General features: G+C 43.8%; 1 protein-coding gene across 2 annotated transcripts in view; it reads right to left on the bottom strand.

The window, feature by feature from the left end:
• Nucleotides 1-8,722: 8,722 nt before the first annotated feature.
• LOC114814718 (glypican-5-like) overlaps nucleotides 8,723-24,761 on the bottom strand; it is an 866,559-nt gene continuing 850,520 nt past the window's right edge. For both annotated transcript variants that reach the window (XM_029073932.2, XM_029073939.2), the window contains one exon: nucleotides 8,723-11,189. In XM_029073932.2, coding sequence (XP_028929765.1) covers nucleotides 10,990-11,189 — 200 coding nt within the window. In that variant the 3' untranslated portion in view covers nucleotides 8,723-10,989. The remainder of the gene's footprint in view (nucleotides 11,190-24,761) is intronic.

Raw genomic sequence — 24,761 nt, 5'->3', positions numbered from 1 at the left:
GAAGCCATGTGAGTAATGAGTTCTCCAAGGGACTGCACATAGATGGAGAAAAGGAAAGGGATCCAGAACTTGAACCCTTAAGGGAACATCCACAGTTAAGGGATGGGAAGCAGAGGAGGATCCCATGAAAGAGACTAAGAATGAGTGGCCGGAGAGATAGGAGGAGAACCAGGAGAGGACGTGTCCGGTGAAGTCGAGGTTTGATAGTATTTCCAGGGATGGTCGACAGGGTCACCAAATCCTGTCAGTTTCACTTTCACAACATTGCTAAAATCCATCAATCCTCTCCATCTAAACTGCTTCCACTTTAATACAATCATTTATCCTATCCTGCATTGATTCCTGCATCAGTCTCCTTGTGGACCTCCCTGCCTTCTCTATCTTCCCCACTCCAGACCAAACTGTACCCTGCCTCTTGGATCATTTTTCTGCCAAAACCATTCAGTCCAGGTTGCCCCACTCTCCAAGAACCTCCAGTGGTTGCCTATCCCACCCCTTTCCTATGCCTATTACCTGGGTTTTTTTTTAATGGTGCTGGTTTTGTTCACTTCAAGAAATTTGTTACTCATCTCAGCATCCAAAGTATTTACCTATCAATCAATCCATAATTTATGTAACACTCATTGGGTGCAGAGCACGCACTAAGCACTTGGGAGAGAATACAGGTGCAACTCAATTAGCAGACGTTTTCCCCCACTATAACAAGGTTACAGTTTAGAGGGGGAGACAGACATTAATATGAATAAATAAATAATTTATAATATAGAATTGAAAGATATATGTATATAAGTACATACATATTGTTACACTGTACTCCCCCCGCCCCAACCCTTTAACTTATTTTACTGTCAGTCTCTCCCTGTTAAATCTCCTGGTGGGCAGAGATCATGTCCACCAACCTCTATTATACTTTCTTAAATTCGGAGTACAGTGCTTCTCATGCAGTAAGCACTCAAAAAATACCACTGATTGATTGGCAGAAGAGAGGGTGAGTTATTAAGGTCTGTCTCCCCCTCTAGACTGTCAGCTCATTAGGGACAGGAAATATACTGCTAGTTCTGTTGTAATGTACTCTCTGAAGTGCTTAGTGAAATACTCTAGACATACTAAGTGCCCAATAATTATGATTGAGGAGAGGATGAGTTTGAGAAGCAGGATGTCAGCCCGTTGTCTGGATTTCCTCTAGCAGTACTCTGTAGTTCAAGCACACCCCTGGATGTTATTCAGAACTGTGGGTGATGATAATAATAACTATGGTATTTGTTAAGCACTTACTATGTGACAGGCACTATACTAAGAAAGTGCTTACTATGTGTCAGGCACTGTACTAACCACTGGGGTGGATTCAAGCAAATCGGGTTGGACATAGTCAATATTCATTTTAAAGATCAGGTAAATGAGGCATAGAGAAGTTAAGTGACTTCCCCAAAGTCAAACAACAGACCAGTGGTGGAGCAGGGATTAGAACCCATGACCTTCTGACTCCCCAGACCTGCTCTATCCATTGTGCAAGGCATTGAATTCCAATGGAGAGGGCCAGAATTGAGAGCATGAATTTGGGCAAGAAAAAAGGGTATCAGAAGATCAAATGGAGAAAATGAGTTTGGAAAATTGGAGTAAATCATTGGACTGGAAATTTCTATGGAGGAACAGAACAGATTTATTTTGGGGGGTGTTTGTGGGAGAGATAGCTGGAGAGGTGGTTGTGGTTGGAGAGTGGAATTTCAGAATTGGTGAGGTTGGAGGCTGTACAGCGACTAGGGAGACCAGATCAGAGACTGCACAGTGATTAGACATGAAGAGATCAGGCATGTGTCCAAGTTGCTAAAAGGGTAAGTTTGGTGGAGCAGGAAATTGGTGGTACTGAGTGAGAGGAACTGGTCAATGGGAGAGTTATTGGGAACATCCACATGGATGAGGATGAATCTAGGGTTGGAAAAAGAGAGAAGGAATAATAATAATAATAATAATGTTGGTATTTGTTAAGCGCTTACTATGTGCTGAGCACTGTTCTAAGCGCTGGGGTAGACACAGGGGAATCAGGATGTCCCACGTGGGGCTCACAGTCTTAATCCCCATTTTACAGATGAGGTAAGTGAGGCACAGAGAAGTTAAGTGACTTGCCCACAGTCACACAGCCGACAAGTGGCAGAGCTGGGATTCGAACTCATGAGCCCTGACTCCAAAGCCCATACTCTTTCCACTGAGCCACGCTGCTTCTACAAGAAAGGGATCACATTGTTTTAGAGAGTTGGAGGTATATCCTGAGGGATGGTAGGTGACACTGGAGAGGGTGGTAGAGACAGATGATAGGGTCTTCCAAGGAAAGGAAAGAGAGGGATGAGAGAGGATGCTCCAAATGCAGATGTTCTGGGCAAGAAGAAAGCCAACTTCTCACCCCTCCTCACTGAGTCTTGGAGAGAGAAGCAGCATGACTTAGTGGAAAGAGCACAAGCCAGTGAATCAAAAAACCTGGGTACTAATCACAGTTCTTCCACTTGTCTGCTGTGTAACTTTTGGCAAGTCACTTAACTTTTCTGTGTCCCAGTTACCCCATTTAGCATTTATAAAATGAGGATTGAGACTATATCCAACCTGATTATCTTGCATCTTCCCCAGTGCTTAGAACAGTGCCTGGCACATAGTGAAAAAGTAGCAAATACCATTAGGAAAAAGGAGTGGGAGGAGATAAGGCCCTTGCAGGAGACAACTGAGTGGTTGGGGGAAGTGTCATTGGGGAGAGAGAGGAGGTAGTGATGGCAAGGAAGGGCAGTGACTGGGTCAGGAACAGATCAAGGATGAAAGGGAAGCTTTCCCATGGTGGAGTGAGCATTCTACAGGCCTCACTTGAATGTGGAGTGAAGGTAGAGGGGTTGGAAGGAGATGGTGAAAGTGATGGGGAGGGGATGAATGGGAATCAGCTGATGGGAGTTCTTGGTGAGTGGCACAAAGGTGTCAGGGGGCATTGATGACCCTTTTCCTTTTTTTAAAATGGTATTTGTCAAGCACGTACTGTGAGTTAGGAATTGTCTTAAACGCTGGGGAAAATACAAGCTAATCAAGGTATATTCAGTCCTTGTCCCACAGTGAGCTCACAGTTTTAAACCCTATTATACAAATGAAGTAACTGAGGCACAGAGAAATTAAATAATTTGCCCAAGGTCACAAAACAGACAAGCAGCAGAACTGGGATTAGAACCCAGGTCCTCTGACTCCCAGGCCTGTGCTCTTTCCACCAGGCCATGCTGCTTCTCCTTGGCATGATTTCAGGCTTCTGGTGTGTAGAATGAGGCTGGGGAGTTGGTGTCCATTCCCCTTGGCAAAAGTGTGTGTGTGTGTTCTCTTTCTCTCTGTCTCTCCTATTCTCTCCTTCTCAATATGACCTGAAGTGTTCTTGCATTCATTTTTACTATGACAGTGAGATTAAATCAGTGGGTGAGACTGTCAATCCCAATCTTGCAGTGTGTGCGTGTGTGTGTGTGTGTGTGTGTGTAAAGATCGTCTTTTACTGCAGATTTATCTCTGCTTTCTTTCTTTTCACTTAGTGGCCCCAAATCCTCCAAGGCAGTCACCTTGTTTCTCTCCTGCTGCATGTGCCATACTGACCCATAGTGTGAGGCTGACCCATAACCTACTACTGGTCTGCCCCATCATTTATGGTTTTTCTTCCTAGTGTCTTTAAAGCATCTCTTCTGTCCATCCTTTCTATCTCTCCAGTACAATCAATGGAATTTATAGAATGCTTACTCTAGTACAACAGAAATGGTAGACACATTCCCTGCTCACGATGAGCCTATAGTCTAGAGGGAGAGACAGACATAATCATAAATAATGAACTTATAGATATGTACATAGGTGTTGCGGGGCTGAAGATGGGGTGAATACCAATTGTCCAAAGGGCACAGATACAATTACATAGATGACACGGAAGGGAGAGGGAGAGAGAGCAGAAACTGGCAGAAAAGAGGCCTGAATTGGTGAAGGACTGTTGGAGAAGATGTGACCTCAATATGTCTTTGAGGTGGGGAGAGTGGTGGTCTAGCGTATTTGGAGGGGGGAGTAGTTTCAGGCTAGAGGAAGGATCAGTCAGTCAAGTAATCATATTTACTGAGCAGTTACTGTGTGCAGAGCACTAAGCACTTGGGAGAGTACAACAAAACAATAACACAGACACATTCCTAGCCCATATGAGATTAGGGTTCTGTGAGCAAGCTGGATTTAGAAGAGTGAAGTGGGCAGGCTGGGTTCTAGTAGGAGGTCAGTGAGGTAACACAGGATGGGCCAAGCTGATTGAGTACCTTAAAGCAGACCATAAGGAGTTTCTGTTTCGGCTCAAAACAAGAGCACTTGACTCAAGAAGCTACCGCTGCCTATATGCTATTTCTATTCCATGTCTTTCATTCATGCTGTCAGTCAGTGATATTAATTGAGCATTTACTATGTGCAGAGGACTCTACTAAATGCTTGGGCCTGGGAGTTGGGAGGACCTGGGTTCTAATCCTATATTTTCCACCCATGTCTATATGGAGAGAGAAGCATATATCTTGCGCACATTGCTCAACTTCTCTGTGGCTGTTACCTCATCAGTTAAATGGAGATTAAGACTGTGAGATTTATATGGGTCTGTGTCCAATCTAACTTGCTTGAATTTACCCCAGAACTTAGTGCAGTGTTTGGCACAAAGTAAGCACTTAAATACCACAGTCATTATTATTATTAATGCAATAGAGTTGGTAGATGCAATCCCTGCCTATTAGGAATTTACATCTGATTGCTTAAGTACTCACTCAACTAACTCATATATGTATCTTCTTATCCCTTCTTCCACCTATCTGTGACATGTTGGTGTCTAGCCCCTAGATTGGATTTTAGACACCTCGGCACACCATTAATTCTTTTGCACTCTGCCAAGTGTTTACTACAGTGCATTACACATGGGAAGCAGTGTGTCCTAGTGGAAGGAGTACAGGACTGGGAGTCAGAAAACCTGGGTTCTATTCTCATTTCTGCCCTTTGCTGGATGATCTTGAGCAAGTCACTAAACATCTCTATGCCTCAATTTCCCTATGTGTAAAATGGAAATTCAATGCCTGTTCTCCCTTCTAATTAGTCTGTGAGTCCCATGTTGGACAGGGACTGTATCCAACCTGATTATCTTGTATCTACACCAGTACATAGTGCTTGGCACAAAGTAAGCCCCTGAGACATACAATCACTATTATTACTATTGTTATTATTATTATTACAGTAGGTACTCAATCAAAGCTATCAGTTGACCTAGACAAGTAACCTTCCTGGCTTGTAACCTTCTGGGCTCCTATTCCTTACTCCTACTGGATTCCTAGATGATCATAAGAGATCTTTGTCTACCCAGGGATCAGAACTAGTTCTTCAGGGTGGTTGGTAGGAGGGAGCGTCACACTCCCTCACAGAGAACATTATTATTATTAATAAAGCTCCACTTCTTAACACAGAGGCAATAGATGAGATCTAATTATACTGAGATTAGAAATGGTGTTCTATATCTACAAGGTACATAGCTATCTACAAAGATATATATGAAATATAATTCCACTAGGAAGCTGTGCGGATGTGGTTCATATTAATTTCTGGATTCATCAATTTGAGAAACTGTAAAGTATTAAAAAAATAGAATCTCAAAGCAGAAAGCCTCACTGTGATCAAATAAAACTGGAAATTCCTAAATGCATCTGTGAGAATAATAAATACACCTCTTTTAGATTGAATGAAATCTAATTTTGGTCTTTGTATAGCTAAAATAAAGTATGCAAAACAGACCTAATTTATTTGTCAGTGAGATTATAGATTTCTTCCCTCCTTACCCCCCCACCCCTGTTGTAACCTCCACCCATTGTCATCAAGTAATATTAAGCACCCTTAAGCATATGTTGCAGTTTTACAAGGAGTTCTATATTAAGCTTTTATTAGAAATTTCAAGGGCCTTATTTCTTAGAATTAAAAATTTATATTGGGCATTGTACGAATTTGATAGATAATAAATATTTATTCTGATATTCCTCTAGTAATAGTAATGCTATTGCTAACTTTGTGCAATGAGCTGTATCAGAGCAGAAGAAACACTATCCAAACTCAAATCATCCATTAATATTAATAATGTTGATAATAATCATAATAACTGGAGTATTTGTTAAGCAGTTATTACATGCTGAGGTAGCTACAAAGCAGTGTGGCTCAGTGGAAAGAGCATGGGCTTTGGAGTCAGAGGTCACGAGTTCGAATCCCAGCTCTGCCACTTGTCGGCTGTGTGACTGTGGGCAAGTCACTTAACTTCTCTGTGCCTCAGTTCCCTCATCTGTAAAATGGGGATGAAGCTTGTGAGCCACACGTGGGACAACCTGATTCCCCTGTGTCTACCCCAGCGCTTAGAACAGTGCTCTGCACATAGTAAGCGCTTAACAAATACCAACATTATTATTATTATTATTATTATAATCAGATTGGATTCACTCAATGTCCTAAATGAGGCTCACAATTTAAGAAGGAGGAAGAACTACTACTAAATCCCCATTTTACAGATGAGGAATCTGAGGTGCACAGAAGTTAAGTGAAATGTCCAAGATCACTGAGCAGCCAAGGAGCTCTCTCATTCACCCAATACATCCAATCCATCAACACCTGCCAGTCTCACCTTTACAATATCACCAAGATCCACCCTTTCCTCTCCATCCAAACTGCTACTGTGCTGGTACAAGCTCTCATAATATCCTGATTATATTATTGTGTTAGCCTCCTCTTTGATCTCCCTTCCTCCTGTCTCTCCCTGCTCCATTCTATTCTTCATTCTGCTGCCCAGATCATCTTTCTACAGAAACGCTCTGGAAATGCTCTGGGCATGTCACTCCCTCCTCAAAAACCTCCAGTGGTTGCCTATCAACCTCCGCACGAAACAAAGACTCCTCACTCTTGGCTTCAAAGCTCTCCATCACCTTGCCCCGTACTACCTCACCTCCCTTTTCTCTTTCTACTGCCCACCCCCTACACTCGGCTCCTCTGCTGCTCACCTCCTCACTGTCCCCCGTTCATGCCTGTCCTGCTATCAACCCCTGGCCCACGTCCTACCACTGTCCTGGAATACCCTCCCTCCTCACACCTGCCAAACTAACTCTCTTCCCCTCTTCAAAGCCCTACTGAGGGCTCACCTCCTCCAGCAGGCCTTCCCAGACTAAGCCCCCCTTTCCCTCTGCTCCTCCTCCCCACTTCCCACCCTCTGCTCTTCCCCCCTCCCCTTCCCTCAGCACTGTGCTCGTTTGTATATATTATTACCTTATTTATTTTGTTAATGAGGTGTATACCTCCTTGACTCTATATGTCTTGATGATGTTATCTTGTTTTGTTTTGTTCTATTCTGCTTTTCTATCAGTCGCCCCCATTTAGACTTTGAGCCTATCACTGGACAGGGATTGACTCTATCTGTTGCCAAATTGTACACTCCAAGTGCTTAGTACAGTGCCCTGCACATAGTAAGTGTTAAATAAATACTATTGAATGAATGAATTAATATAGTGTCTGCACATAGTATGAATTAAATAACTAAAATTGATTAATCTTGTTGGGTGGGATTTGTAATAATAGTGACAATAATTGTGGCACTTAAGTGCTTACTGTGTGCCAAGCATTGTACCAAGCACTGGGGTGGATACAAGGTAATTGAGTTGGACACAGTTCCTTTCCAGCATGGGGCTCACAGTCTTAATTCCCATTTTACAGATGAGGTAACTGAGACACAGAGAAGTTGAGTGACTTGCCCAAGGTCACACAGCAGATAAATGGCAGAGCTGGAATTAGAAAGCAGGTCCTTCTGACTCTCATGTACAGGCTGTATCCGTTAGGCAAAACTCCCGTGATCACACTGGTAGCTACCTGAGAGAGTACTACTCTTCTGCAATACGCCAGGACACAAACTCTTCTGTGGTCTATCTTGTTTTGGCATGGACGATGTTCCTTCTCTGCTTCTCAGATATCATCCATCCCTACACATGAGAAACATGTTCCTGTCCAAAACATGACCTCTGCCTTTGGAGGTTTCTTCTGGACATGGAACCCACTGCTAAGATCACTGAATTCCTCATACCCACTGCTAATCAGTTCTATCCTCAAATGTTGATTATTAGGAAGCAGCACGGCATAGGGGATAGAGCACGGATCGGGGAGTCAGAAGGTCATGGGTTCTATTTCCCGTTCTACCACTTGTCTGCTGTGTGGCCTTGGGCAAGTCACTTCACTTCTCTGTACCTCCATTACCTTATCTGCAAAATGGGAATTAAGACTGTGAATACTTTGAGGGATAAGAGCTGTTTTCCAACCCAATCTGCTTGTATCCACCTCAATGCTTCATACAGTGCCTGGCACATAGTAAGTGCTTAACAAATACCATAATTATTATTAGAGCAAGAGTTTAATCACTTCTGGCTCAGAGAGGCCAAGTAATTAGGTGGGGCTAAGGGCACACTGCTGTACCCTGGAACTGAGCTAATGTCCTGAGTGATCAGCCCGGGAGAGAACTAATTACAGAGTGGGAGAAGTGTCTCATTCTACTTCTTTACCCATCACTCCTCATGGTTAGACTCATGGATACAAACTCTACCCCAGGCCCTGCTGATACCCAATAACAACAGTTGCCATTGATTTGGGAATGTCAAAGAGTTGTCAGCGCAGCACCCAAACTGGATAAATCAGAAACTTGGGAAACACAAAACTCTTTATTAATGTTTATTTGTTGTCCTTAATAGAATGACAAGGTAATTTTGAATAGTAAATTTGTACAAGTTTTGGATGTCTAATCAACCTAACAAATACAAAACAACGCTAACCTCCAGCCCAGAAGATTGCACGGTTGGAATTTGGGACCACTTAGGAGCATGCAGCCAATTATTTTCTGATGTTTTCCTCCTGCAATTTACAAGTTAGAAACACTTCCTTGATCCTCATTGGAAGGATTTAATAAAATATTTCTGAAGGGAGGCAGGGGGAAGTACAAATTACTGAGCAGAAAGGCACTTTCATTGTGTATTTCATCGGCAGGTCTACAACTCCACCGAAATTTCCAAACGATACAATGAAAGCCACTTTTCTCTGAAAACTTTCTCTACTGCACTGTCACCAATAAGGATATTTTACCACTAACAGTTTACAATAATCATTGTGACACACTGTTCACTAGACATCCATCACAATGTTAATACAAGTGAGATTTTTGAATATTCTGTGGAAGGGGAAGCAGGCTGACATTCTGGACTGAGTCTCAGAAGAGCACTCGGTTTTAGTTGCAATGGGGATCTATTCTATACAATTTTCCTTTTAGAATTGTGCACCCACATGAATTACAGACAAACATTAAAAATGATTAAATATCAACGCATGTTCCCTCTGGAAGATGCAGAGTGTTCACGGCCCTTGTTAACAGGAAGTTTGAGCAGTGGGAGCCTGTCTGTTATCAGACACTCACAGGGATGAAATTGTCCATCAGCACCACAAACTTCTTTTGCTCAAAAAGGGCTTCGTTACAGCCTTGCCACTTTCTGAGTACAAATTTCACAAAACTACTATGAGGACAAAGCAACAGACTCTTTGAATGGAACAATATCTTCTGAAAAGTGAAATGACCCCAAGGACAGTTTTACAAAAAGGAGATTATTAAAGGTGACTGCTTTTGTTTTTTTTTATATAAAAAACTGTACAGCACTATAACCTGGGGCATGGAAATGTCCTTTAACTGTTGAAATGTTTATGACATTGTTAGTAAATATGATAAATACATGAAGCGTTATTGGTTGGTACATTAATTAGTATATGTATACAGTACTGCATATATTGTCAATGGCACTGTAAACACAGTTGTCAGAAAATACATATTTTAGCTTTCAACCACCAGTAGGACCCTCACAATACCTTCTCCATCATACTTTTTTTTAAAATAGTATTCTGTTTATGTCCAAAAAGCTACAATGCCTGAAATATCAAAGTATAAATTTCCAACTTTATTCCAGATGAACATATGTCTTGTGTTTCCCTTATACTGTGCTAGTGCCATTTAAAACTTAAATAATACCTAGCTTGTGAAAGTATTGTAGCTTAGACCTACAGTGCATAAAAACTACAATAGAGGATTACTGAGCTACTTATTTCTCCCCTTACAAGCTACAAGACTTTAAGTTCATGTGTTCCAGATTTACACCACAAAGGTAATAAAATGGTTTGAACAAATTTGGCTTTTCATTCTGTGTTTGGCCTTCAGGGAGATAAAAGGCTTAATGTGGATTTCCTCAATTTCCCTGGTTTTAGACATTCATCACTGAAGCCTTGAGCTTTCCATAATGGTGGTTCATGAGGCAAGGAAGCTAATTGTGTGGAGAGTTTAAGACAATTTTCAAAGCATTCCAATATTTGTAAAGTACAATTTAAATGAATATTGTTGATATAGTGAGCATTTAATCAGCTTTGCATGGTGATTACTAAGGACTAAAAGAAAAGCAGTGACCTCAAACTGTCTGTTAATTAAGAGGACTTCATCAATGGTAGTGTCAGTAACCTTACACTCTACTAGTGTCGTTCTAGGTTAGTCGCTATCTGCTAGAAAAATTCACAATGCTGACTGATCATGGGTGCTGTTCTGAGAAACCGAATAAACTGAACTAACCCATCAGTGAGTAAAATGGAAAAAAAATGCAACTTTATCATTTGGGAATGTGTGCACTTGAAATCATTTCTCTTTAGGTTTTCTATTATCATTCCCTTATAATATTGCTGGGTAAGATATTTGAAACAATAATCTTTAAGAGAAATGTAGATGTGGATACTGATTGCTGGCCAGACCTGGCCAACTTTAAAACCACCAAACTACCATTCTGTAGAAAACTAGAGAACCATTTAACAACTTTTTTTCTTGTCAGGTAAGGCCGATGGTAAACTTTAGAGAAACAAAATTCTTACACTCTGTGATAATTGCAGCTATGACAGATAGTGATACAAACTTGCCAGGAGAGTAATAATGTAAATAGAGGAATGAGAACTTTGGAGGCCCATGTTACCAGATGAATTGTGTTTAGAAGATGACTTTACGGTGGTTGTAGTTCCATTGGGATCCACCTTTTTTGTAGCCTGTTTTGGTTCTGTCACATGTGCTTTTGTCTTCTTTCTGGAGGACACATCTGAAATGAGAAAAAAATGATTTATTCAGCTTTTACATTTTAATAATGATGATGATGACATTTATTAAGCACTTACTATGTGTCAAGCACTGTTATAAGTCCTGGGGTAGATACTAGCTAATCAGGAGGGACACAGTCCCTGTCCCACATGGGGCTCACAATCTTAATCCCCATTTTACAGATGAGGCACAAAAAAGTTAAGTGACTTGCCCAGGGTCACACAGCAGACAAGTGGCAGAGTGGGGAAACAACCTGCCATTTGTCATAGGATGACATAATATTCATTGTAACTTGTTCCACCTATCTATGGTGAATAATATAAGAAACACCAAATATGAATTCAGTTCAAAATCTTTCTCAAATCTCTTCTTGTGAAATTATGTGGGAATTCTTTTAATGTGCCACCATTTTCATTGCTTGGAGAAACAGAGGTACCAAACCAAATGATTTATATCTTGTTCTATGGAAGCAGCAGCCCCGAGTCCTGCATTTCCACTATTTTTGGAGGGGAAAGAGGGAGGAAGGAGGAGAAGGATGAACTCACAAGGTGGGAAAGGGGCTCAAGGCATTTGTGCAATATAGTCCATTTAACTGATAAAGAGATTCTAAAGAGAATGAAATACAAGACCTGCTGGCAGGTGCTAGATTATGCTTTGACTCCTCTGGGAAACTCAACAAATTTTATGCCTCATCAAATGTCCTGGAGTGCATCACTTAAGAATTGCTATTTGCAGATGACCATCCCTAGTTGCTCACACTCAGGAAGGTATGTCAATAGGTGTCCGTTCACCAAATCAGCCTGGCATTTTAGGTTGATGGAATGAAACCGAAGAAATGTCATCTTACTTTACATGTTCTATTGCATTCTCCCAAGAGCTTAGCACAGTGGTCTGCACAGAGTACCCACTCAATTAATTCAAATAATTGATTTAGGGAAACCATCTAAAATCTCAAAGTCTGTCAGCAATTTGGAACTAAACACAGTCATGCGATTCTGTTAAACCTCACAGCACCCAGACCAATGATGTACCAGTAGGCAAGAAAGTAGAGAAATCAAATGAGCAGGTGAGAATGTCTTTTGGAAGACTGTTAAACTGAGTGTGGCAGCTGTGTAGTTGTAGGTTCCAGAGCAAACTAAAGATCTATAAAGCTGTAGTATTGACCAAGCTTCCCTCTGACCCTTAAAGCTGGACTTTCCACAGGCATCCCATTTGACTCTTGGAGTCGTGGCATCGGTGACACAGGATCTGGTCCACATCCACACCAGCCTTGGAAACTTCAGCCTCTGCTGAGCACTCATTGTGCCCCACTCTCCACCAATTGGTCTTGCAGCTTCTCCATCATACTACCATCACTCCCAGGGCTCTAGAGTCCTCCTCTACCTGCCCATCATGCTACTGCCTCGGAATTTCACCCTATTGATGTCTTTTTTGAGCAACAAGGACAACTTTAAATAACAGAGAGGAAACTTTCACAGGTCCTGACATTTCACCTCTTCCATTGCTTTTTCTCTTCTGATCTGGGGTTGCTTTCCTCTCCCTCTTCCACTGCTCCTTTCATTAATGTAGCCTGTTTAAACTTGTGTCTGATCCACTGTAGGATTTTCTGTGTGAGTTCCTTTTAGAAACAGTCAGGGACAATGTAAATGTAAGGATAAATGGTGGGAAGAAGTAAGGGATATCAGAGGGGGTCTTGGATCCCCTTCCCACATGCATTGCACAACCAACCCCTTATCTTTTAGACTGGTAGAAAATCAGGCTTCAAGAGAAGCAGCATGGTACAGTGGATAGAACAGGGAGTCAGTAGGTCACGGGTTCTAATCTCAGCTTTGTCACTTGTCTGCTGTGTGACCTTGGGTAAGTCACTTGACTTCTCTGTGCCTCAGTTACCTCATCTGCAAAATGGGGATTGAGATGGTGAGCCCCACTCCCACTCTGATCCTCAGAGACTTCAACATCTGCATGGATGTACCCGGTGATTCCTCTGCCACCCTCCTACTATCACTCCTTGACTCCACTGATTTCCTGCTCCACCACACCTCGCCCACTCGCAACTTGCTCACACTCTCGATCTCATCATCTCTTACCCCTGCAATATCTCCACCCTCACCAACTCTGAAATCCCTCTCTCTGACCATAACCTTCTCACCTGCCTCCTCTCTCACACTCCTCCCCCCCTTAAATCTGTATTACTCCCCACAGAGACCTTTGCTCTCTCAACCCCATCCATCTCTCTCAGAGCATGACACCCCACCTTGCCTCCCTATCCTCTCTACCCACTCTTGATGGCCAGATTACTGTTCTCAACTCCACCCTCTCCACTCAACTCAACTCACTTGCTTCCCGATCCCTTCATCAGTCTCACACCACTCACCCACAGCCCTGAATCACTGCCACTGTCCACCTCCTTCGCTCTTATGCTCGAGCTGCTGAATGCTGTTGGCGAAAGTCTAAACACCAGACCAACCTCTTTCACTTTACATTTATCCTTTCCTACCTTAACTCTGCCCTCTCCTCTGCCAAGCAAAATTATTTTTCTTTCCTTATTGACACCCATGCCCATCACCCCCATCATCTGTTCTGGACATTTAACTCCCTGCTCAGGCCCCCTCTTCCTCCCCCTCCTCTATTCCTCATCCCCAACGATCTGGCCACCTACTTCATTAGGAAAATTAACACCGCCATCTCTGAGCTCCCCAAAGTCACCCCTCCCCCTTCTCCATCTCCTCCACCCCCAATCTCAAACCCCTCCTCTACTTTCTCACCCTTCCCAGCAGTATCTCTAGAGGACATTTCCTCCCTCCTCTCAAGTGCCACCCCCTACACCTGTGATTTGGAACCCCATTCCCTCTCACTTTATGAAAATTCTCTCCCCATCCCTCCTCCCCTCTTTAACTTCCATCTTCAACTTCTCATTCTCCAGTGGCTTCTCCCCTCTGCCTTCAAACATTCCCACATCCCCCTTATCCTAAAAAACTCCTCTCTTGACCCCACTGCCCCCTCCAGTTATTGCCTTATCTCCTTCCTACCTTTCCTTTCCAAACTCCTAGAGTGAGTCATCTACGTTTACCTCGAATTCTTCTACTCTCCTGGACCCCCTCCATTCTGGATTTTGTCCCCTCCACTCTACCAAAACTGCACTCCTAAATGTCACCAATGACCTCCTTCTTGCCAGATCCAATGGTTCCTACTATATCCTAATCCTACTCGACCTCTCAGCTGCCTTTGACACTGTTGACCATCCCCTTCTCCTCAACACATTATCCAACCTTGGCTTCATGGATTCCGTCCTCTCCCGATTCTCCTCTTTTCACTCTGGCTATTCATTCTCTGTCTCCTTCACGGGCTCCTCCTCCCCCTTCCATCCCCTAACTGTAGAGGGTTCCTCAAGGGTCACTTCTTGGTCCTCTTCTGTTCTCCATCTATACTCACTCCTTTGGTGAACTCATTCGCTCCCACAGCTTCAACTATCATTTCTACACCCAAATCTACTTCTCCTCCCCTGTTCTTTCTCCCTCCCTCCAGGGTCATATCTCCTCCTGCCTTCAGGACATCGCCACCTGGATGTCCCCCTCGCCACCTAAAACTCAACATGTCTAAGACCGAGCTCCTTATCTTCCCTCCTAAACCCTGTCATCTCCCTGACTTTTCAGTCACTGTGGACGGCACTACCATCCTTCCCGTCTCACAAGCCCGCAACCTCGGTGTCATCTTTGACTCTGTTCTCTCATTCACTCCACACATCCAATCTGTCAGCAAAACCTGCCGGTCTCATCTTCAGAACATCGCCAAGATTTGCCCTTTCCTCTCCATCCAAACCACTTCCTTATTCGTACAATCTCTCATCATATCCCGACTGGATTACTGCATCAGAATCCTTTCTGATCTCCCATCCTCCTGTTTCTTCCCGCTTCAGTCTATACTTCACTCTGCTTCCCGGTTTATCTTTCTACAGAAATGCTCTGGGTATGTCACCCTCCCATCCTCAAAAACCTCCAGTGGTTGCCTATGAACCTTTACATGAAACAAAAACTCCTCACTCTTGGCTTCCAAGCTGTCCATCACCTTGCCCCTTCCTACCTCACCTCCTTTCTCTCCTTCTACAACCCAGCCCACACACTCCACTCCTCTGCCGCTAACCTCTTCACTGTGCCTCATTCTCGCCTGTCCCACCGTCGACCCCTGGGCCACTTTCTACCTCTGGCCTGGAATGCCCTCTCTCCTCACCTCCACCAAACTCTCTTGCCCTCTTCAAAGCCCTACTAAGAGCTCACCTCCTCCAGGAGGCCTTCCCAGACTGAGCACCCTTTTTCCTCTGCTCCTCCTCCCCTCCACATTGCCCCTACTCCCTCCCTCTGATCTACCTCCTTCCCTGCCCTCAGCACCTGTGTATATTTGTACAAATTCATTATTCTATTTATTTTATTAATGATGTGTACATTTCTATAATTCTATTTATCTATTTTGATGGTATTGATGCCTGTCTACTTGTTTGTTTTGTTGTCTGTCTCCCCCCTTCTAGATTGTGAGCTCGTTATTGGGTAGGGATTGGTTCTATCTGTTGCCGAATTGTACTTTCCAAGCACTTAGTACAGTGCTCTGCACACAGTAAGCACTCAATAAATAGGATTGAATGAATGAATGAATAACAGGGACTGTGTCCAACTCGACCTGTATCCATCCCAGCGCTTAGTGGGATGCCCAGTGCTTTTCTTTAATTCAATAGTATTTATTGAGCACTTACTATGTGCAGACCATTTTACTAAATGCTTGGAATGCACAATTCAGCAACAGATAGAGACAATCCCTGCCCAATGACGGGCTTACAGTCTAATCGGGGGAGAGAGATGGGCAAAAACAAGACAACATAATCACGATAAATAGAATCAAGAGAATCTACACCTCATTAACAAAATAGAGTAATAAAAATATATACAAATGAGCACAGTGCTGCCTGTCACACAGTAAGCACTTAACAAATACCATCTCTTTTTTTTTCCATTGCGATGGATCCATAATCTACTGCCTGCTTTAAATGACTTAGCTTGAGCTCAGGGTGAAAGTAAATTTTTCTTTTCTTACCAAAATGTCCAGGAACCTCAATCAACAGAAGTGGGACTGGGTGTCTGAGACAAGGACCCTCATGAGCGGTTGGTTATCATCCTCCTGGTTGTCTAGTTTAATCCTCTGTCCAGAGTAGGGGAAGGGGCCTAGTGCCCAAAGACCTGCCCTGCTCTCTGCATTGTTACTGAGTGTCTTATGCTCACCCACTAACACCCATACATAGTGGGGCCAGAGAGTAGATGTGTCCTATTTTAGCAAAGCATGTGGTGCCCTGGAGAGGGACTGCTATTACTCTAGCCAATGCCCCCACTGTCCACCTCAAAGGCTGGAGCATTGGAGGTGATAGGCTGGCCCTCCTTAAAGTCTTCTAGACTGAAAGCTCACTGTGAGGAGGGAATGTGTCTGTTATATTGGATTCTCCCAAGTGCTTAGTATAGTGCTCTGCACACAGTAAGCAGGATAAATAGGATTGAATGAATGAATAATAAAAATGGGGATTAAAACTGTGAGCCCCACATGTGACAACCTGATCACCTTGTATCCCCCCAGTGCTTACAACAGTGCTTTGCACATAGTAAGCACTTAACAAATATCAACATTATTATTATTATTACTCACAGAGAGTGCTCAGTAAACACCACTGAGAGATTGATTTTTTTTTTCTTCTCTAAGATCAGTGAAGTCTTCCCAGCTGCAGAACTCAGTAGCAGGAGCGAGCTTGGTGCTTCCAAAAGATTCATATCACAATTGAAGTTCTGTCACTGATTGTTTTATCGGAACTGCAAACGACTGGCTTATATCAACTTTGCTTCAGCTGTTTGGAGGATCATGATTATATGAGCATAGCAAGGCAGATATAGGATCACTATGACTAACAGACAATAGCAATTAAAGATTAAAATGTTTTTACTCTTAGATGATCCTCCCAAAAATGATAATAGAACTGTAGAAACAGGAATTACACATATTTAGCTACTTTCCTCCTAGGAAAGAAGATGCAAATACATTTTACAACCCATTTTATTACATTTTCTGAGGTACCCAGATGAGGTGAAAAGATATGCTCAATGAAAGACCTTTCAAAGTGGAAAATAATCAAGGTTGAAAATGCCTGGAAGAATCTGCGTGTTCCTTAACAACCCTCATGCCATTGGCCTATTAGCCAAAGAACAATAGTATCCTCTGTCACAATTCAGCAGTGCAGGACTAAGAAGCATTAGTGTGAGGTTCTGCCCAGAGAGTAAGAATGCATTCTTAGGCTGGCTCTCTGTTGGACCTAGCAGGCCACACAACCAGGCTGCAGTCTGGTTCTTGCTAGCACTGTGTGGCTTTCCCTCAGCCCCACCTGCCAGCTGGCCTGGTCTTCCCCAGCCAGTGACAGAGAAGGGGTCAGCTCTTGGGTCTGGGAAAGACTGAAACGTTATTGTCAGTGAGGCAGTTGTACTGATATCAGGATTCCTGGGGTGGCACATGGCTCCAGAATCATTAGTCATGACTGTGCAGCATAATCCCTGCCAACATTAGGAGAAATCCCTTTCTGAAAATTATCCCCGGCCCCTTGCAAACCCAGCCATGGATTTGGTGTAAAAGGAGAACTCCAGCAGCTGTTAGTTCCTTGTGGGCAGGAAATGTGTCTACCAACTCTTTTATATTGAACTTTCCCAAGCTCTTAGTAAAATGCTCTGCACACAGGAAGTGTGCACACAGAGTTGTTGTCTGCATACAGAGAAGCAGCATGTCCTTCTGGAAAGAGCACAGAAAGGGGAGTCAGAGGGCTTGAGTTCTAAACCCATCTTCTCCATTTAGCTGTTGTTTGACCTTGGGCAAGCCACTTCACTTCTCTGTGTGTCAGTTCAAATCATTTGCGCAATGGGGATTCAATACCTCTTCTCCCTCCAACTTAGACTGTGAGCCCCATTTGGGACCTGATTATCTTGTATCTAACATATAGCAAATTCACTAAATTCAGTTTTAAGGTGTTAAGCACTTACTATGTGCCAAGCACTGTATTAAGTGCTGAGGTTGATACTAGTTAACCAGATTGGAAACAGTCCATGTCTTACATGGGGATCACAGTACTAATTCCCATTTTACAGATGAGGTAACTAAGGTACATTGAAGTTAAGTGACTTCCTCAAGCAGACAAGGGGAAGAGATGGGATTAAAACTCAGGACCTTATGAATTCCAGGCCCTTGCTCTTTCCTAGGCTACACTGCTTCTCCTCCTCCTCCTCCTTCTATTGTGTACTCACTAAACACCACAGCTTGATGATCCACTAGAGGATCCATCCTCTAGTCCTGGTTGACATAATTATATCTATAATATAAATTATAAATTATTGATTTATATTAATATCTGTTTCTCCCTCTAGCCTGAAAACTCGTTGTAGGCAGGGAATGTGCCTGCCAATTCTGTTGTTTTGTACTTTCCTAAGTACTTACTACACCGCTCTCCACATAGAAAGCACTTAATAAATACTATTAATGATGACTATCATCATCTAACTTAGTAGACCTGGGAGCTGCTACAGGAGGGTCCTGATAATGGGAACCGTGACTTTTATTTTCTCTTCCCCATGACCTCTAAACTATAAACTCATTGTGGGCAGGGATTGTGACTGTTTATTGTTGCATTATACTCTCCCAAGAGCTTAGTAGAATGAATGACCTGTGATGTCCTTCCTTGTAGTGACTCACAGTTTCTAGTCATGGAAGGGGAAAGACTAATTTGACAATGACATGGGTGCAAGCTGTTCTGGAGGGCTATTGGCCATGGGAGTTGGGGAGGAAAGTGGGCTAATAGCCATGAGCTGAAAGATAAGATCAAAAAAGGTGAATTATGGGGCAGGAGTTCTAGGGACACATTTTATGTAAAAAGAACTCCCAAATGGCTCAAAAATCACAATTTGGTTGTTCTTGCTCTGTCGGTCTACTCTGTAGGTGCCAAACTTACAGTGATGTACTCCCTCACTCAGTGAGGATAATAGGATAATTACAAACAGCAATAATAATTGTAGTATTTGGGATTTTGAATGGTATTTGTTAAGCGTTTAATATATGCCAAGCAATGTACTAAGTGCTGGGATAGATACAAAATAATCACATCCCACATGGGGTTAAGTCTACGTATGAGAGAGAACAGGTACTGAATCCCTTTCTAATCCTCCTTGACCTCTCTGCTGCCTTTGACACTGTCGACCATCCCCTCCTCCTCCATACCTTATCTCACCTTGGCTTCACGGACTCTGTCCTCTCCTGGTTCTCCTCTTACCTCTCTGGCCGATCATTCTCGGTCTCCTTCGCTGGAGCCTCCTCCCCCTCCCATCCTTTAACTGTTGGAGTTCCTCAAGGGTCAGTTCTTGGCCCTCTTCTGTTCTCCATTTACACTCACTCCCTCGGTGAACTCATTCGCTCTCACGGCTTTGACTACCATCTCTACGCAGATGACACGCAGATCTACATCTCCGCCCCTGTCCTCTCCCCCTCCCTTCAGGCTCGCATCTCCTCCTGCCTCCAGGACGTCTCCACCTGGATGTCGGCCCGCCACCTAAAACTCAACATGAGCAAGACTGAGCTCCTCATCTTCCCTCCCAAACCCGGTCCTCTCCCAGACTTCTCTATCACCGTGGATGGCACGACCATCCTTCCCGTCTCTCAGGCCTGCAATCTCAGTGTCATCCTTGACTCGTCCCTCTCGTTCACCCCACACATCCTATCCGTTACCAAGACCTGCCGGTTTCACCTCTACAATATCGCCAAGATCCGCCCTTTCCTCTCCACCCAAACGGCTACCTTACTATTACGGGCTCTCGTTATATCCCGGCTAGACTACTGTGTCAGCCTTCTCTCTGACCTCCCTTCCTCCTCTCTCGCCCCGCTCCGGTCTATTCTTCACTCCGCTGCCCAGCTCATCTTCCTGCAGAAACGATCTGGGCATGTCACTCCCCTTCTTAAACAACTCCAGTGGTTGCCTATCAACCTCCGCTCCAAACAAAAACTCCTCACTCTAGGCTTCAAGGCTCTACATCACCTTGCCCCTTCCTACCTCTCCTCCCTTCTCTCTTTCTACCGCCCACCCCGCACGCTCCGCTCCTCTGCCACCCACCTCCTCACTGTCCCTCGGTCTCGCCTATCCCGCCGTCGACCCCTGGGTCACGTCCTCCCACGGTCCTGGAACGCCCTCCCTCCTCACCTCCGCCAAACGGATTCTCTTTCCCTCTTCAAAACCCTACTTAAAAATCACCTCCTCCAAGAGGCGTTCCCAGACTGAGCTCCTCTTCCCCCTCTACTCCCTCTGCCATCCCCCCTTTACCTCTCCACAGCTAAAGCCTCATTTTCCCCTTTTCCCTCTGCTCCTCCACCTCTCCCTTCCCATCCCCATAGCACTGTACTCGTCCGCTCAACTGTATATATTTTCGTTACCCTATTTATTTTGTTAATGATTGTACATCGTCTTGATTCTATTTAGTTGCCATTGTTTTTACGAGATGTTCTTCCCCTTGACGCTGTTTATTGCCATTGTTCTTGTCTGTCCGTCTCCCCCGATTAAACTGTAAGCCCGTCAAATGGCAGGGACTGTCTCTATCTGTTGCCGACTTGTTCATCCCAAGCTCTTAGTACAGTGCTCTGCACATAGTAAGCGCTCAATAAATACTATTGAATGAATATTTTTCAGATGAGGGAACTAAGGCACAGAGAAGTTAAGTGACTTGCACAAGGTCACCCAGCAGCTAAGTAGTGGATGTGACCTCACACATTACCAAATTACAGAAAGACAAAGTACCAAACCCAAAACATAGTACCTAATAGAAGAGAAGCAGAGAGGCAGCATGACCTAGTGGAAAGAGCACAGAACTGGAAATCTGGACCCCTGAGTAATAATCCCAGCCCTACCACTTGCCTGTTGGGTGGTCTTGGGCAAGTCACCTGACTTTGTGCTTCAGTTTCAACATCTGTCAATTGGATATAAAAGATTTGTTCTCCCTACCCCTTTGACTGTGATCCACATGTACGATAGAGACTGTATCTACCAGATTGTATTACATTAAGCCCAGGGCTTGGCAGATAGTAAGCACTTGAATACCACTATTATTACTATCATCATGTCCAAGATAATCAGATTGGACACACTTCATGTTCCTCATCGGGCTCACATTTTTAATCCCAATTTTACAGATTAGGTAATTGAATTATAGAAAAGGTAAGTGATGACCAGGATCACGCAGGAGACGAGTGGTGGCTCTGGGATTAGATCCCAGGTCCTTCTGATTCCCAGGATCGTGCTCTATCAACTCTGCCATGCTGTTTTGCAAATAGTAGATGTTCAATTAGTGGTATTTATTGAGCACTTACTGTGTGCAGAACACTGTACTAGAAGCTCAATAGATGAATAGTGTGGAGAAAACTTAACTGAAGTAAACAAGCTACTATTATAGAAGGGGGACTCCTAGTTTTATTTCTAAGACAAGTGCAGGATCATACTGCTAACAAGAGGGAAGCTATTTTACATTAAACTGGGAATGTTTAATTTTGTGTGTGTTAGCAACCCAAATCCCAGCCTCCTCAGAAGCAGCGTGGCTCACTGGAAAGAGCACGGGCTTTGGAGTCAGAGGTCATGGGTTTGAACCCCGGCTCTACCACTTGTCAGCTGTGTGACTTTGGGCAAGTCACTTAACTTCTCGGTGCCTCAGTTACCTCATCTGTAAAATGGGGATTAAGACTGTGAGCCCCACGTGGGACAACCTGATTCCCCTGTGTCTACCCCAGGGCTTAGAACAGTGCTCGGCACATAGTAAGCGCTTAACAAATACCAACATTATTATTATTATCATTCTAGGTATATTTTCATGACCGGGCTATGAACTCACAGCAGCCTCATGGGTCTGGGAGTCATGTCAATGGAAACTAAAAGTTGGGATTTTGACCAAAAATAGTCTGAAATATATCAATAATAATCTCTGAGTATCCATTCTCAAAATGTGTGCCCAGAAGCTCAGGAAAATCAATCTTCTGGGTCTAGAAATGAGGCAGGGAGAAAGCCTACTACCCTCTAGAATCTGTCAATGGTTGAAGGAAGATAGAAGGGTCAATATGGTAGGGAAAAATACAGCACCTGAGTGAGGAGGTGAGAGTTTGGAATAGCCCTTGGGGCCAGATGAATCAATTGATCGATTAGTGGTATCTATTGAGCATTTACTGTGTGCAGTGCACTCTATTAAGTACTTAGGAGAGTACAATATAAGAGAGGTGGTCGAGATGGTCTCTAGATGGAGAGGCAGACATTAATATAAATAAATAAGTTATAGGTGTGTGCATAAGTGCTGTAGGGCTGGGAGAGGGGTGAATATTCATGCACTCAAAGTGTACAGAATCAAGAGCAGAGCTAATACAAAAGGGAGGGTTTGTGAAAAGAGGATTTAATTGGGTAATCAATCAGTAGTATTTACTGAGTGCTTACTCATGTGCAGATTAGCCTCGAGGAATACATTTTGTATAAAACTCAGGCTTTCTGTCCCGGGGGGGTGAGGGGGTGGGGTGTGTGTGTGTGTGTGTGTGTGTGTCTCACGCATGCACCATGCTGATTCCAGAACTAACCCATCCCCGGGTGACAGGTGACACCTTGCCTTCTAGTTTATTACACCCAGCAATCTGACCCTTAGCTTTATACTGTCTGCTTGCAAGTCTCCATTCTCTACCTGCCAGATCTCTTACCTCTACCCCTCAGCTCTCTTTTCCCTGTCCCTCAGCTCCTTCAGGACTCTATCCCATTCTCTCTACCTGCTGCTCTCTACCTCCTGCTTTCTGATCTCTACCCGTCTTGTGTTTGCCACCCCCAGCTCTCCTTCTCTGGTCCTCCAGGGCTTTAGTCTCTGCCCCTCAGGTCTTTAGTCTTGGCCTGATCTCTAGTCTCTTCCCTTCAGTTCTCTGATCTCTTCCCAACAGCTTTCTGCTCTCCTCCCCTCAACTCTCTGCCCTTCAGCTCTCTGCTCCCTGCACCTTAGCTCTCTGCCTTCTAGATATCTGCCCTCCAGCTCCCTTTCCCTAAACTCACTGTTCTCTGGCCCTCAGCTCTATACTCTGTGCCTTCCACCCCTCAGATCTCCATTCCCTGCCCTTCAGCTCTCCTCTCCCCACCCTTTGCTTTCCTCTTTCCAGATCAAGTCCCCCAGACTAAGCCCCCCTTTTCCCCAGCTCCCTCTCCCTTCCACATCGACCCTTCTCTCTCCCTTTGCTCTACCTCCCTCCCCACCGCACAGCACTTGTGTATATATGTACATGTTCATAATTATAATTACATTTATTTTTATTAATTATGTGTATGTATCTATAATTTTATTTATATATAATGATGTTACTGATGCCCGTTTACTTGTTTTGATGTCTGTTTCTCCCCTTTCAGACTCTGAACCCATTGTGGGCAGGGATTGTCTCTATTTGTTGCTGAATTGTACTTCCCAAGTACTTAGTACAGTGCTCTACATACAGTAAGTGCTCAATAAATATGAATGAATGAACAGAGTTAGTTCACAGGTTCACTGCCCACACTGAGTTTACAGTCTAGATGGAGAGGTCAATTATAATGAATTATGGATATTTTCATAAATGCTGTAAGGCTAGGGTGAATTTTAAGAGCCCAGAAGGTAGAGATCTAAGAAGGGATGGGGACCTGGGGAAAATAGGGGAAGGTCTCTTGGAGGAGAAGTGAACTTAATAAGACTTGAAAGTGGGGACAATGGTGGTCTGGTGTTATGGAGGTAGAAGGAGGGAGTATGGGGGAAAGGCAGTAAAAGAGACAAGACCATAGTATGCTGAGCAAATTTGTTCTAGAGGAGCAAAGTGTGTGTAATGGGCTGTACTAGGAGATCAGTGAAGTAAGGAGGAGGGGCAAGCTGAATGAGTAATTTAAAGCTGATGGAAGGGAGTTTCTGTTGGATGTGGAGGTGAATGGGCAGCCACTGGAGGTTTGGAGGAGTGAGGAAATGTGGGCTGAATGTCTTTTTTAGAAAAATGATCCAGGTAGCAGAATGAAGTATGGACTGTCTGGAGAGAGATGGCAGAAAAGGAGGTCAGGGAAAAGACAGATGCAGTAATCAAGATGGGATAGGTTAAGTGCTTGTATCAGCACAGTAGCAGTTTGGAGGGAAAGGAAAGGGTGGATTATAACAATGTTGTGAAGGTGGAGCAGACAGGATTTGGTGAGAGATTGGAGGTGGGTGGATTGAGAGATAAATTCCCTATTAGACTGTCAGCTCGTTGTGGGCAGGAAACAAATCTACCAACTCTGTTATATTGTCCTTTTGCAAACACTTAGTTCAGTGCTTTGCACACAGTAAGTGCTCAACAAATATGATGATTGACATCAAGGATACTTCCAAGGTTATGGGCTTGTGAGATAGAGAAGATAGCGCTATTGTCTACAGTGATTGGAAAGAAACTTGGAGGCCAGGGTTTGGGTGGGAAGATGAGGAGTTTTGTCTGGGGCATGCTAAATTTGAGGGGGTCGACTGAA

The sequence above is a fragment of the Ornithorhynchus anatinus genome, chromosome 1, assembly GCF_004115215.2.
Source record: "Ornithorhynchus anatinus isolate Pmale09 chromosome 1, mOrnAna1.pri.v4, whole genome shotgun sequence".
In the NCBI taxonomy this organism is placed as follows: domain Eukaryota; kingdom Metazoa; phylum Chordata; class Mammalia; order Monotremata; family Ornithorhynchidae; genus Ornithorhynchus; species Ornithorhynchus anatinus.
This window is presented reverse-complemented; position numbering and strand designations above follow the sequence as displayed.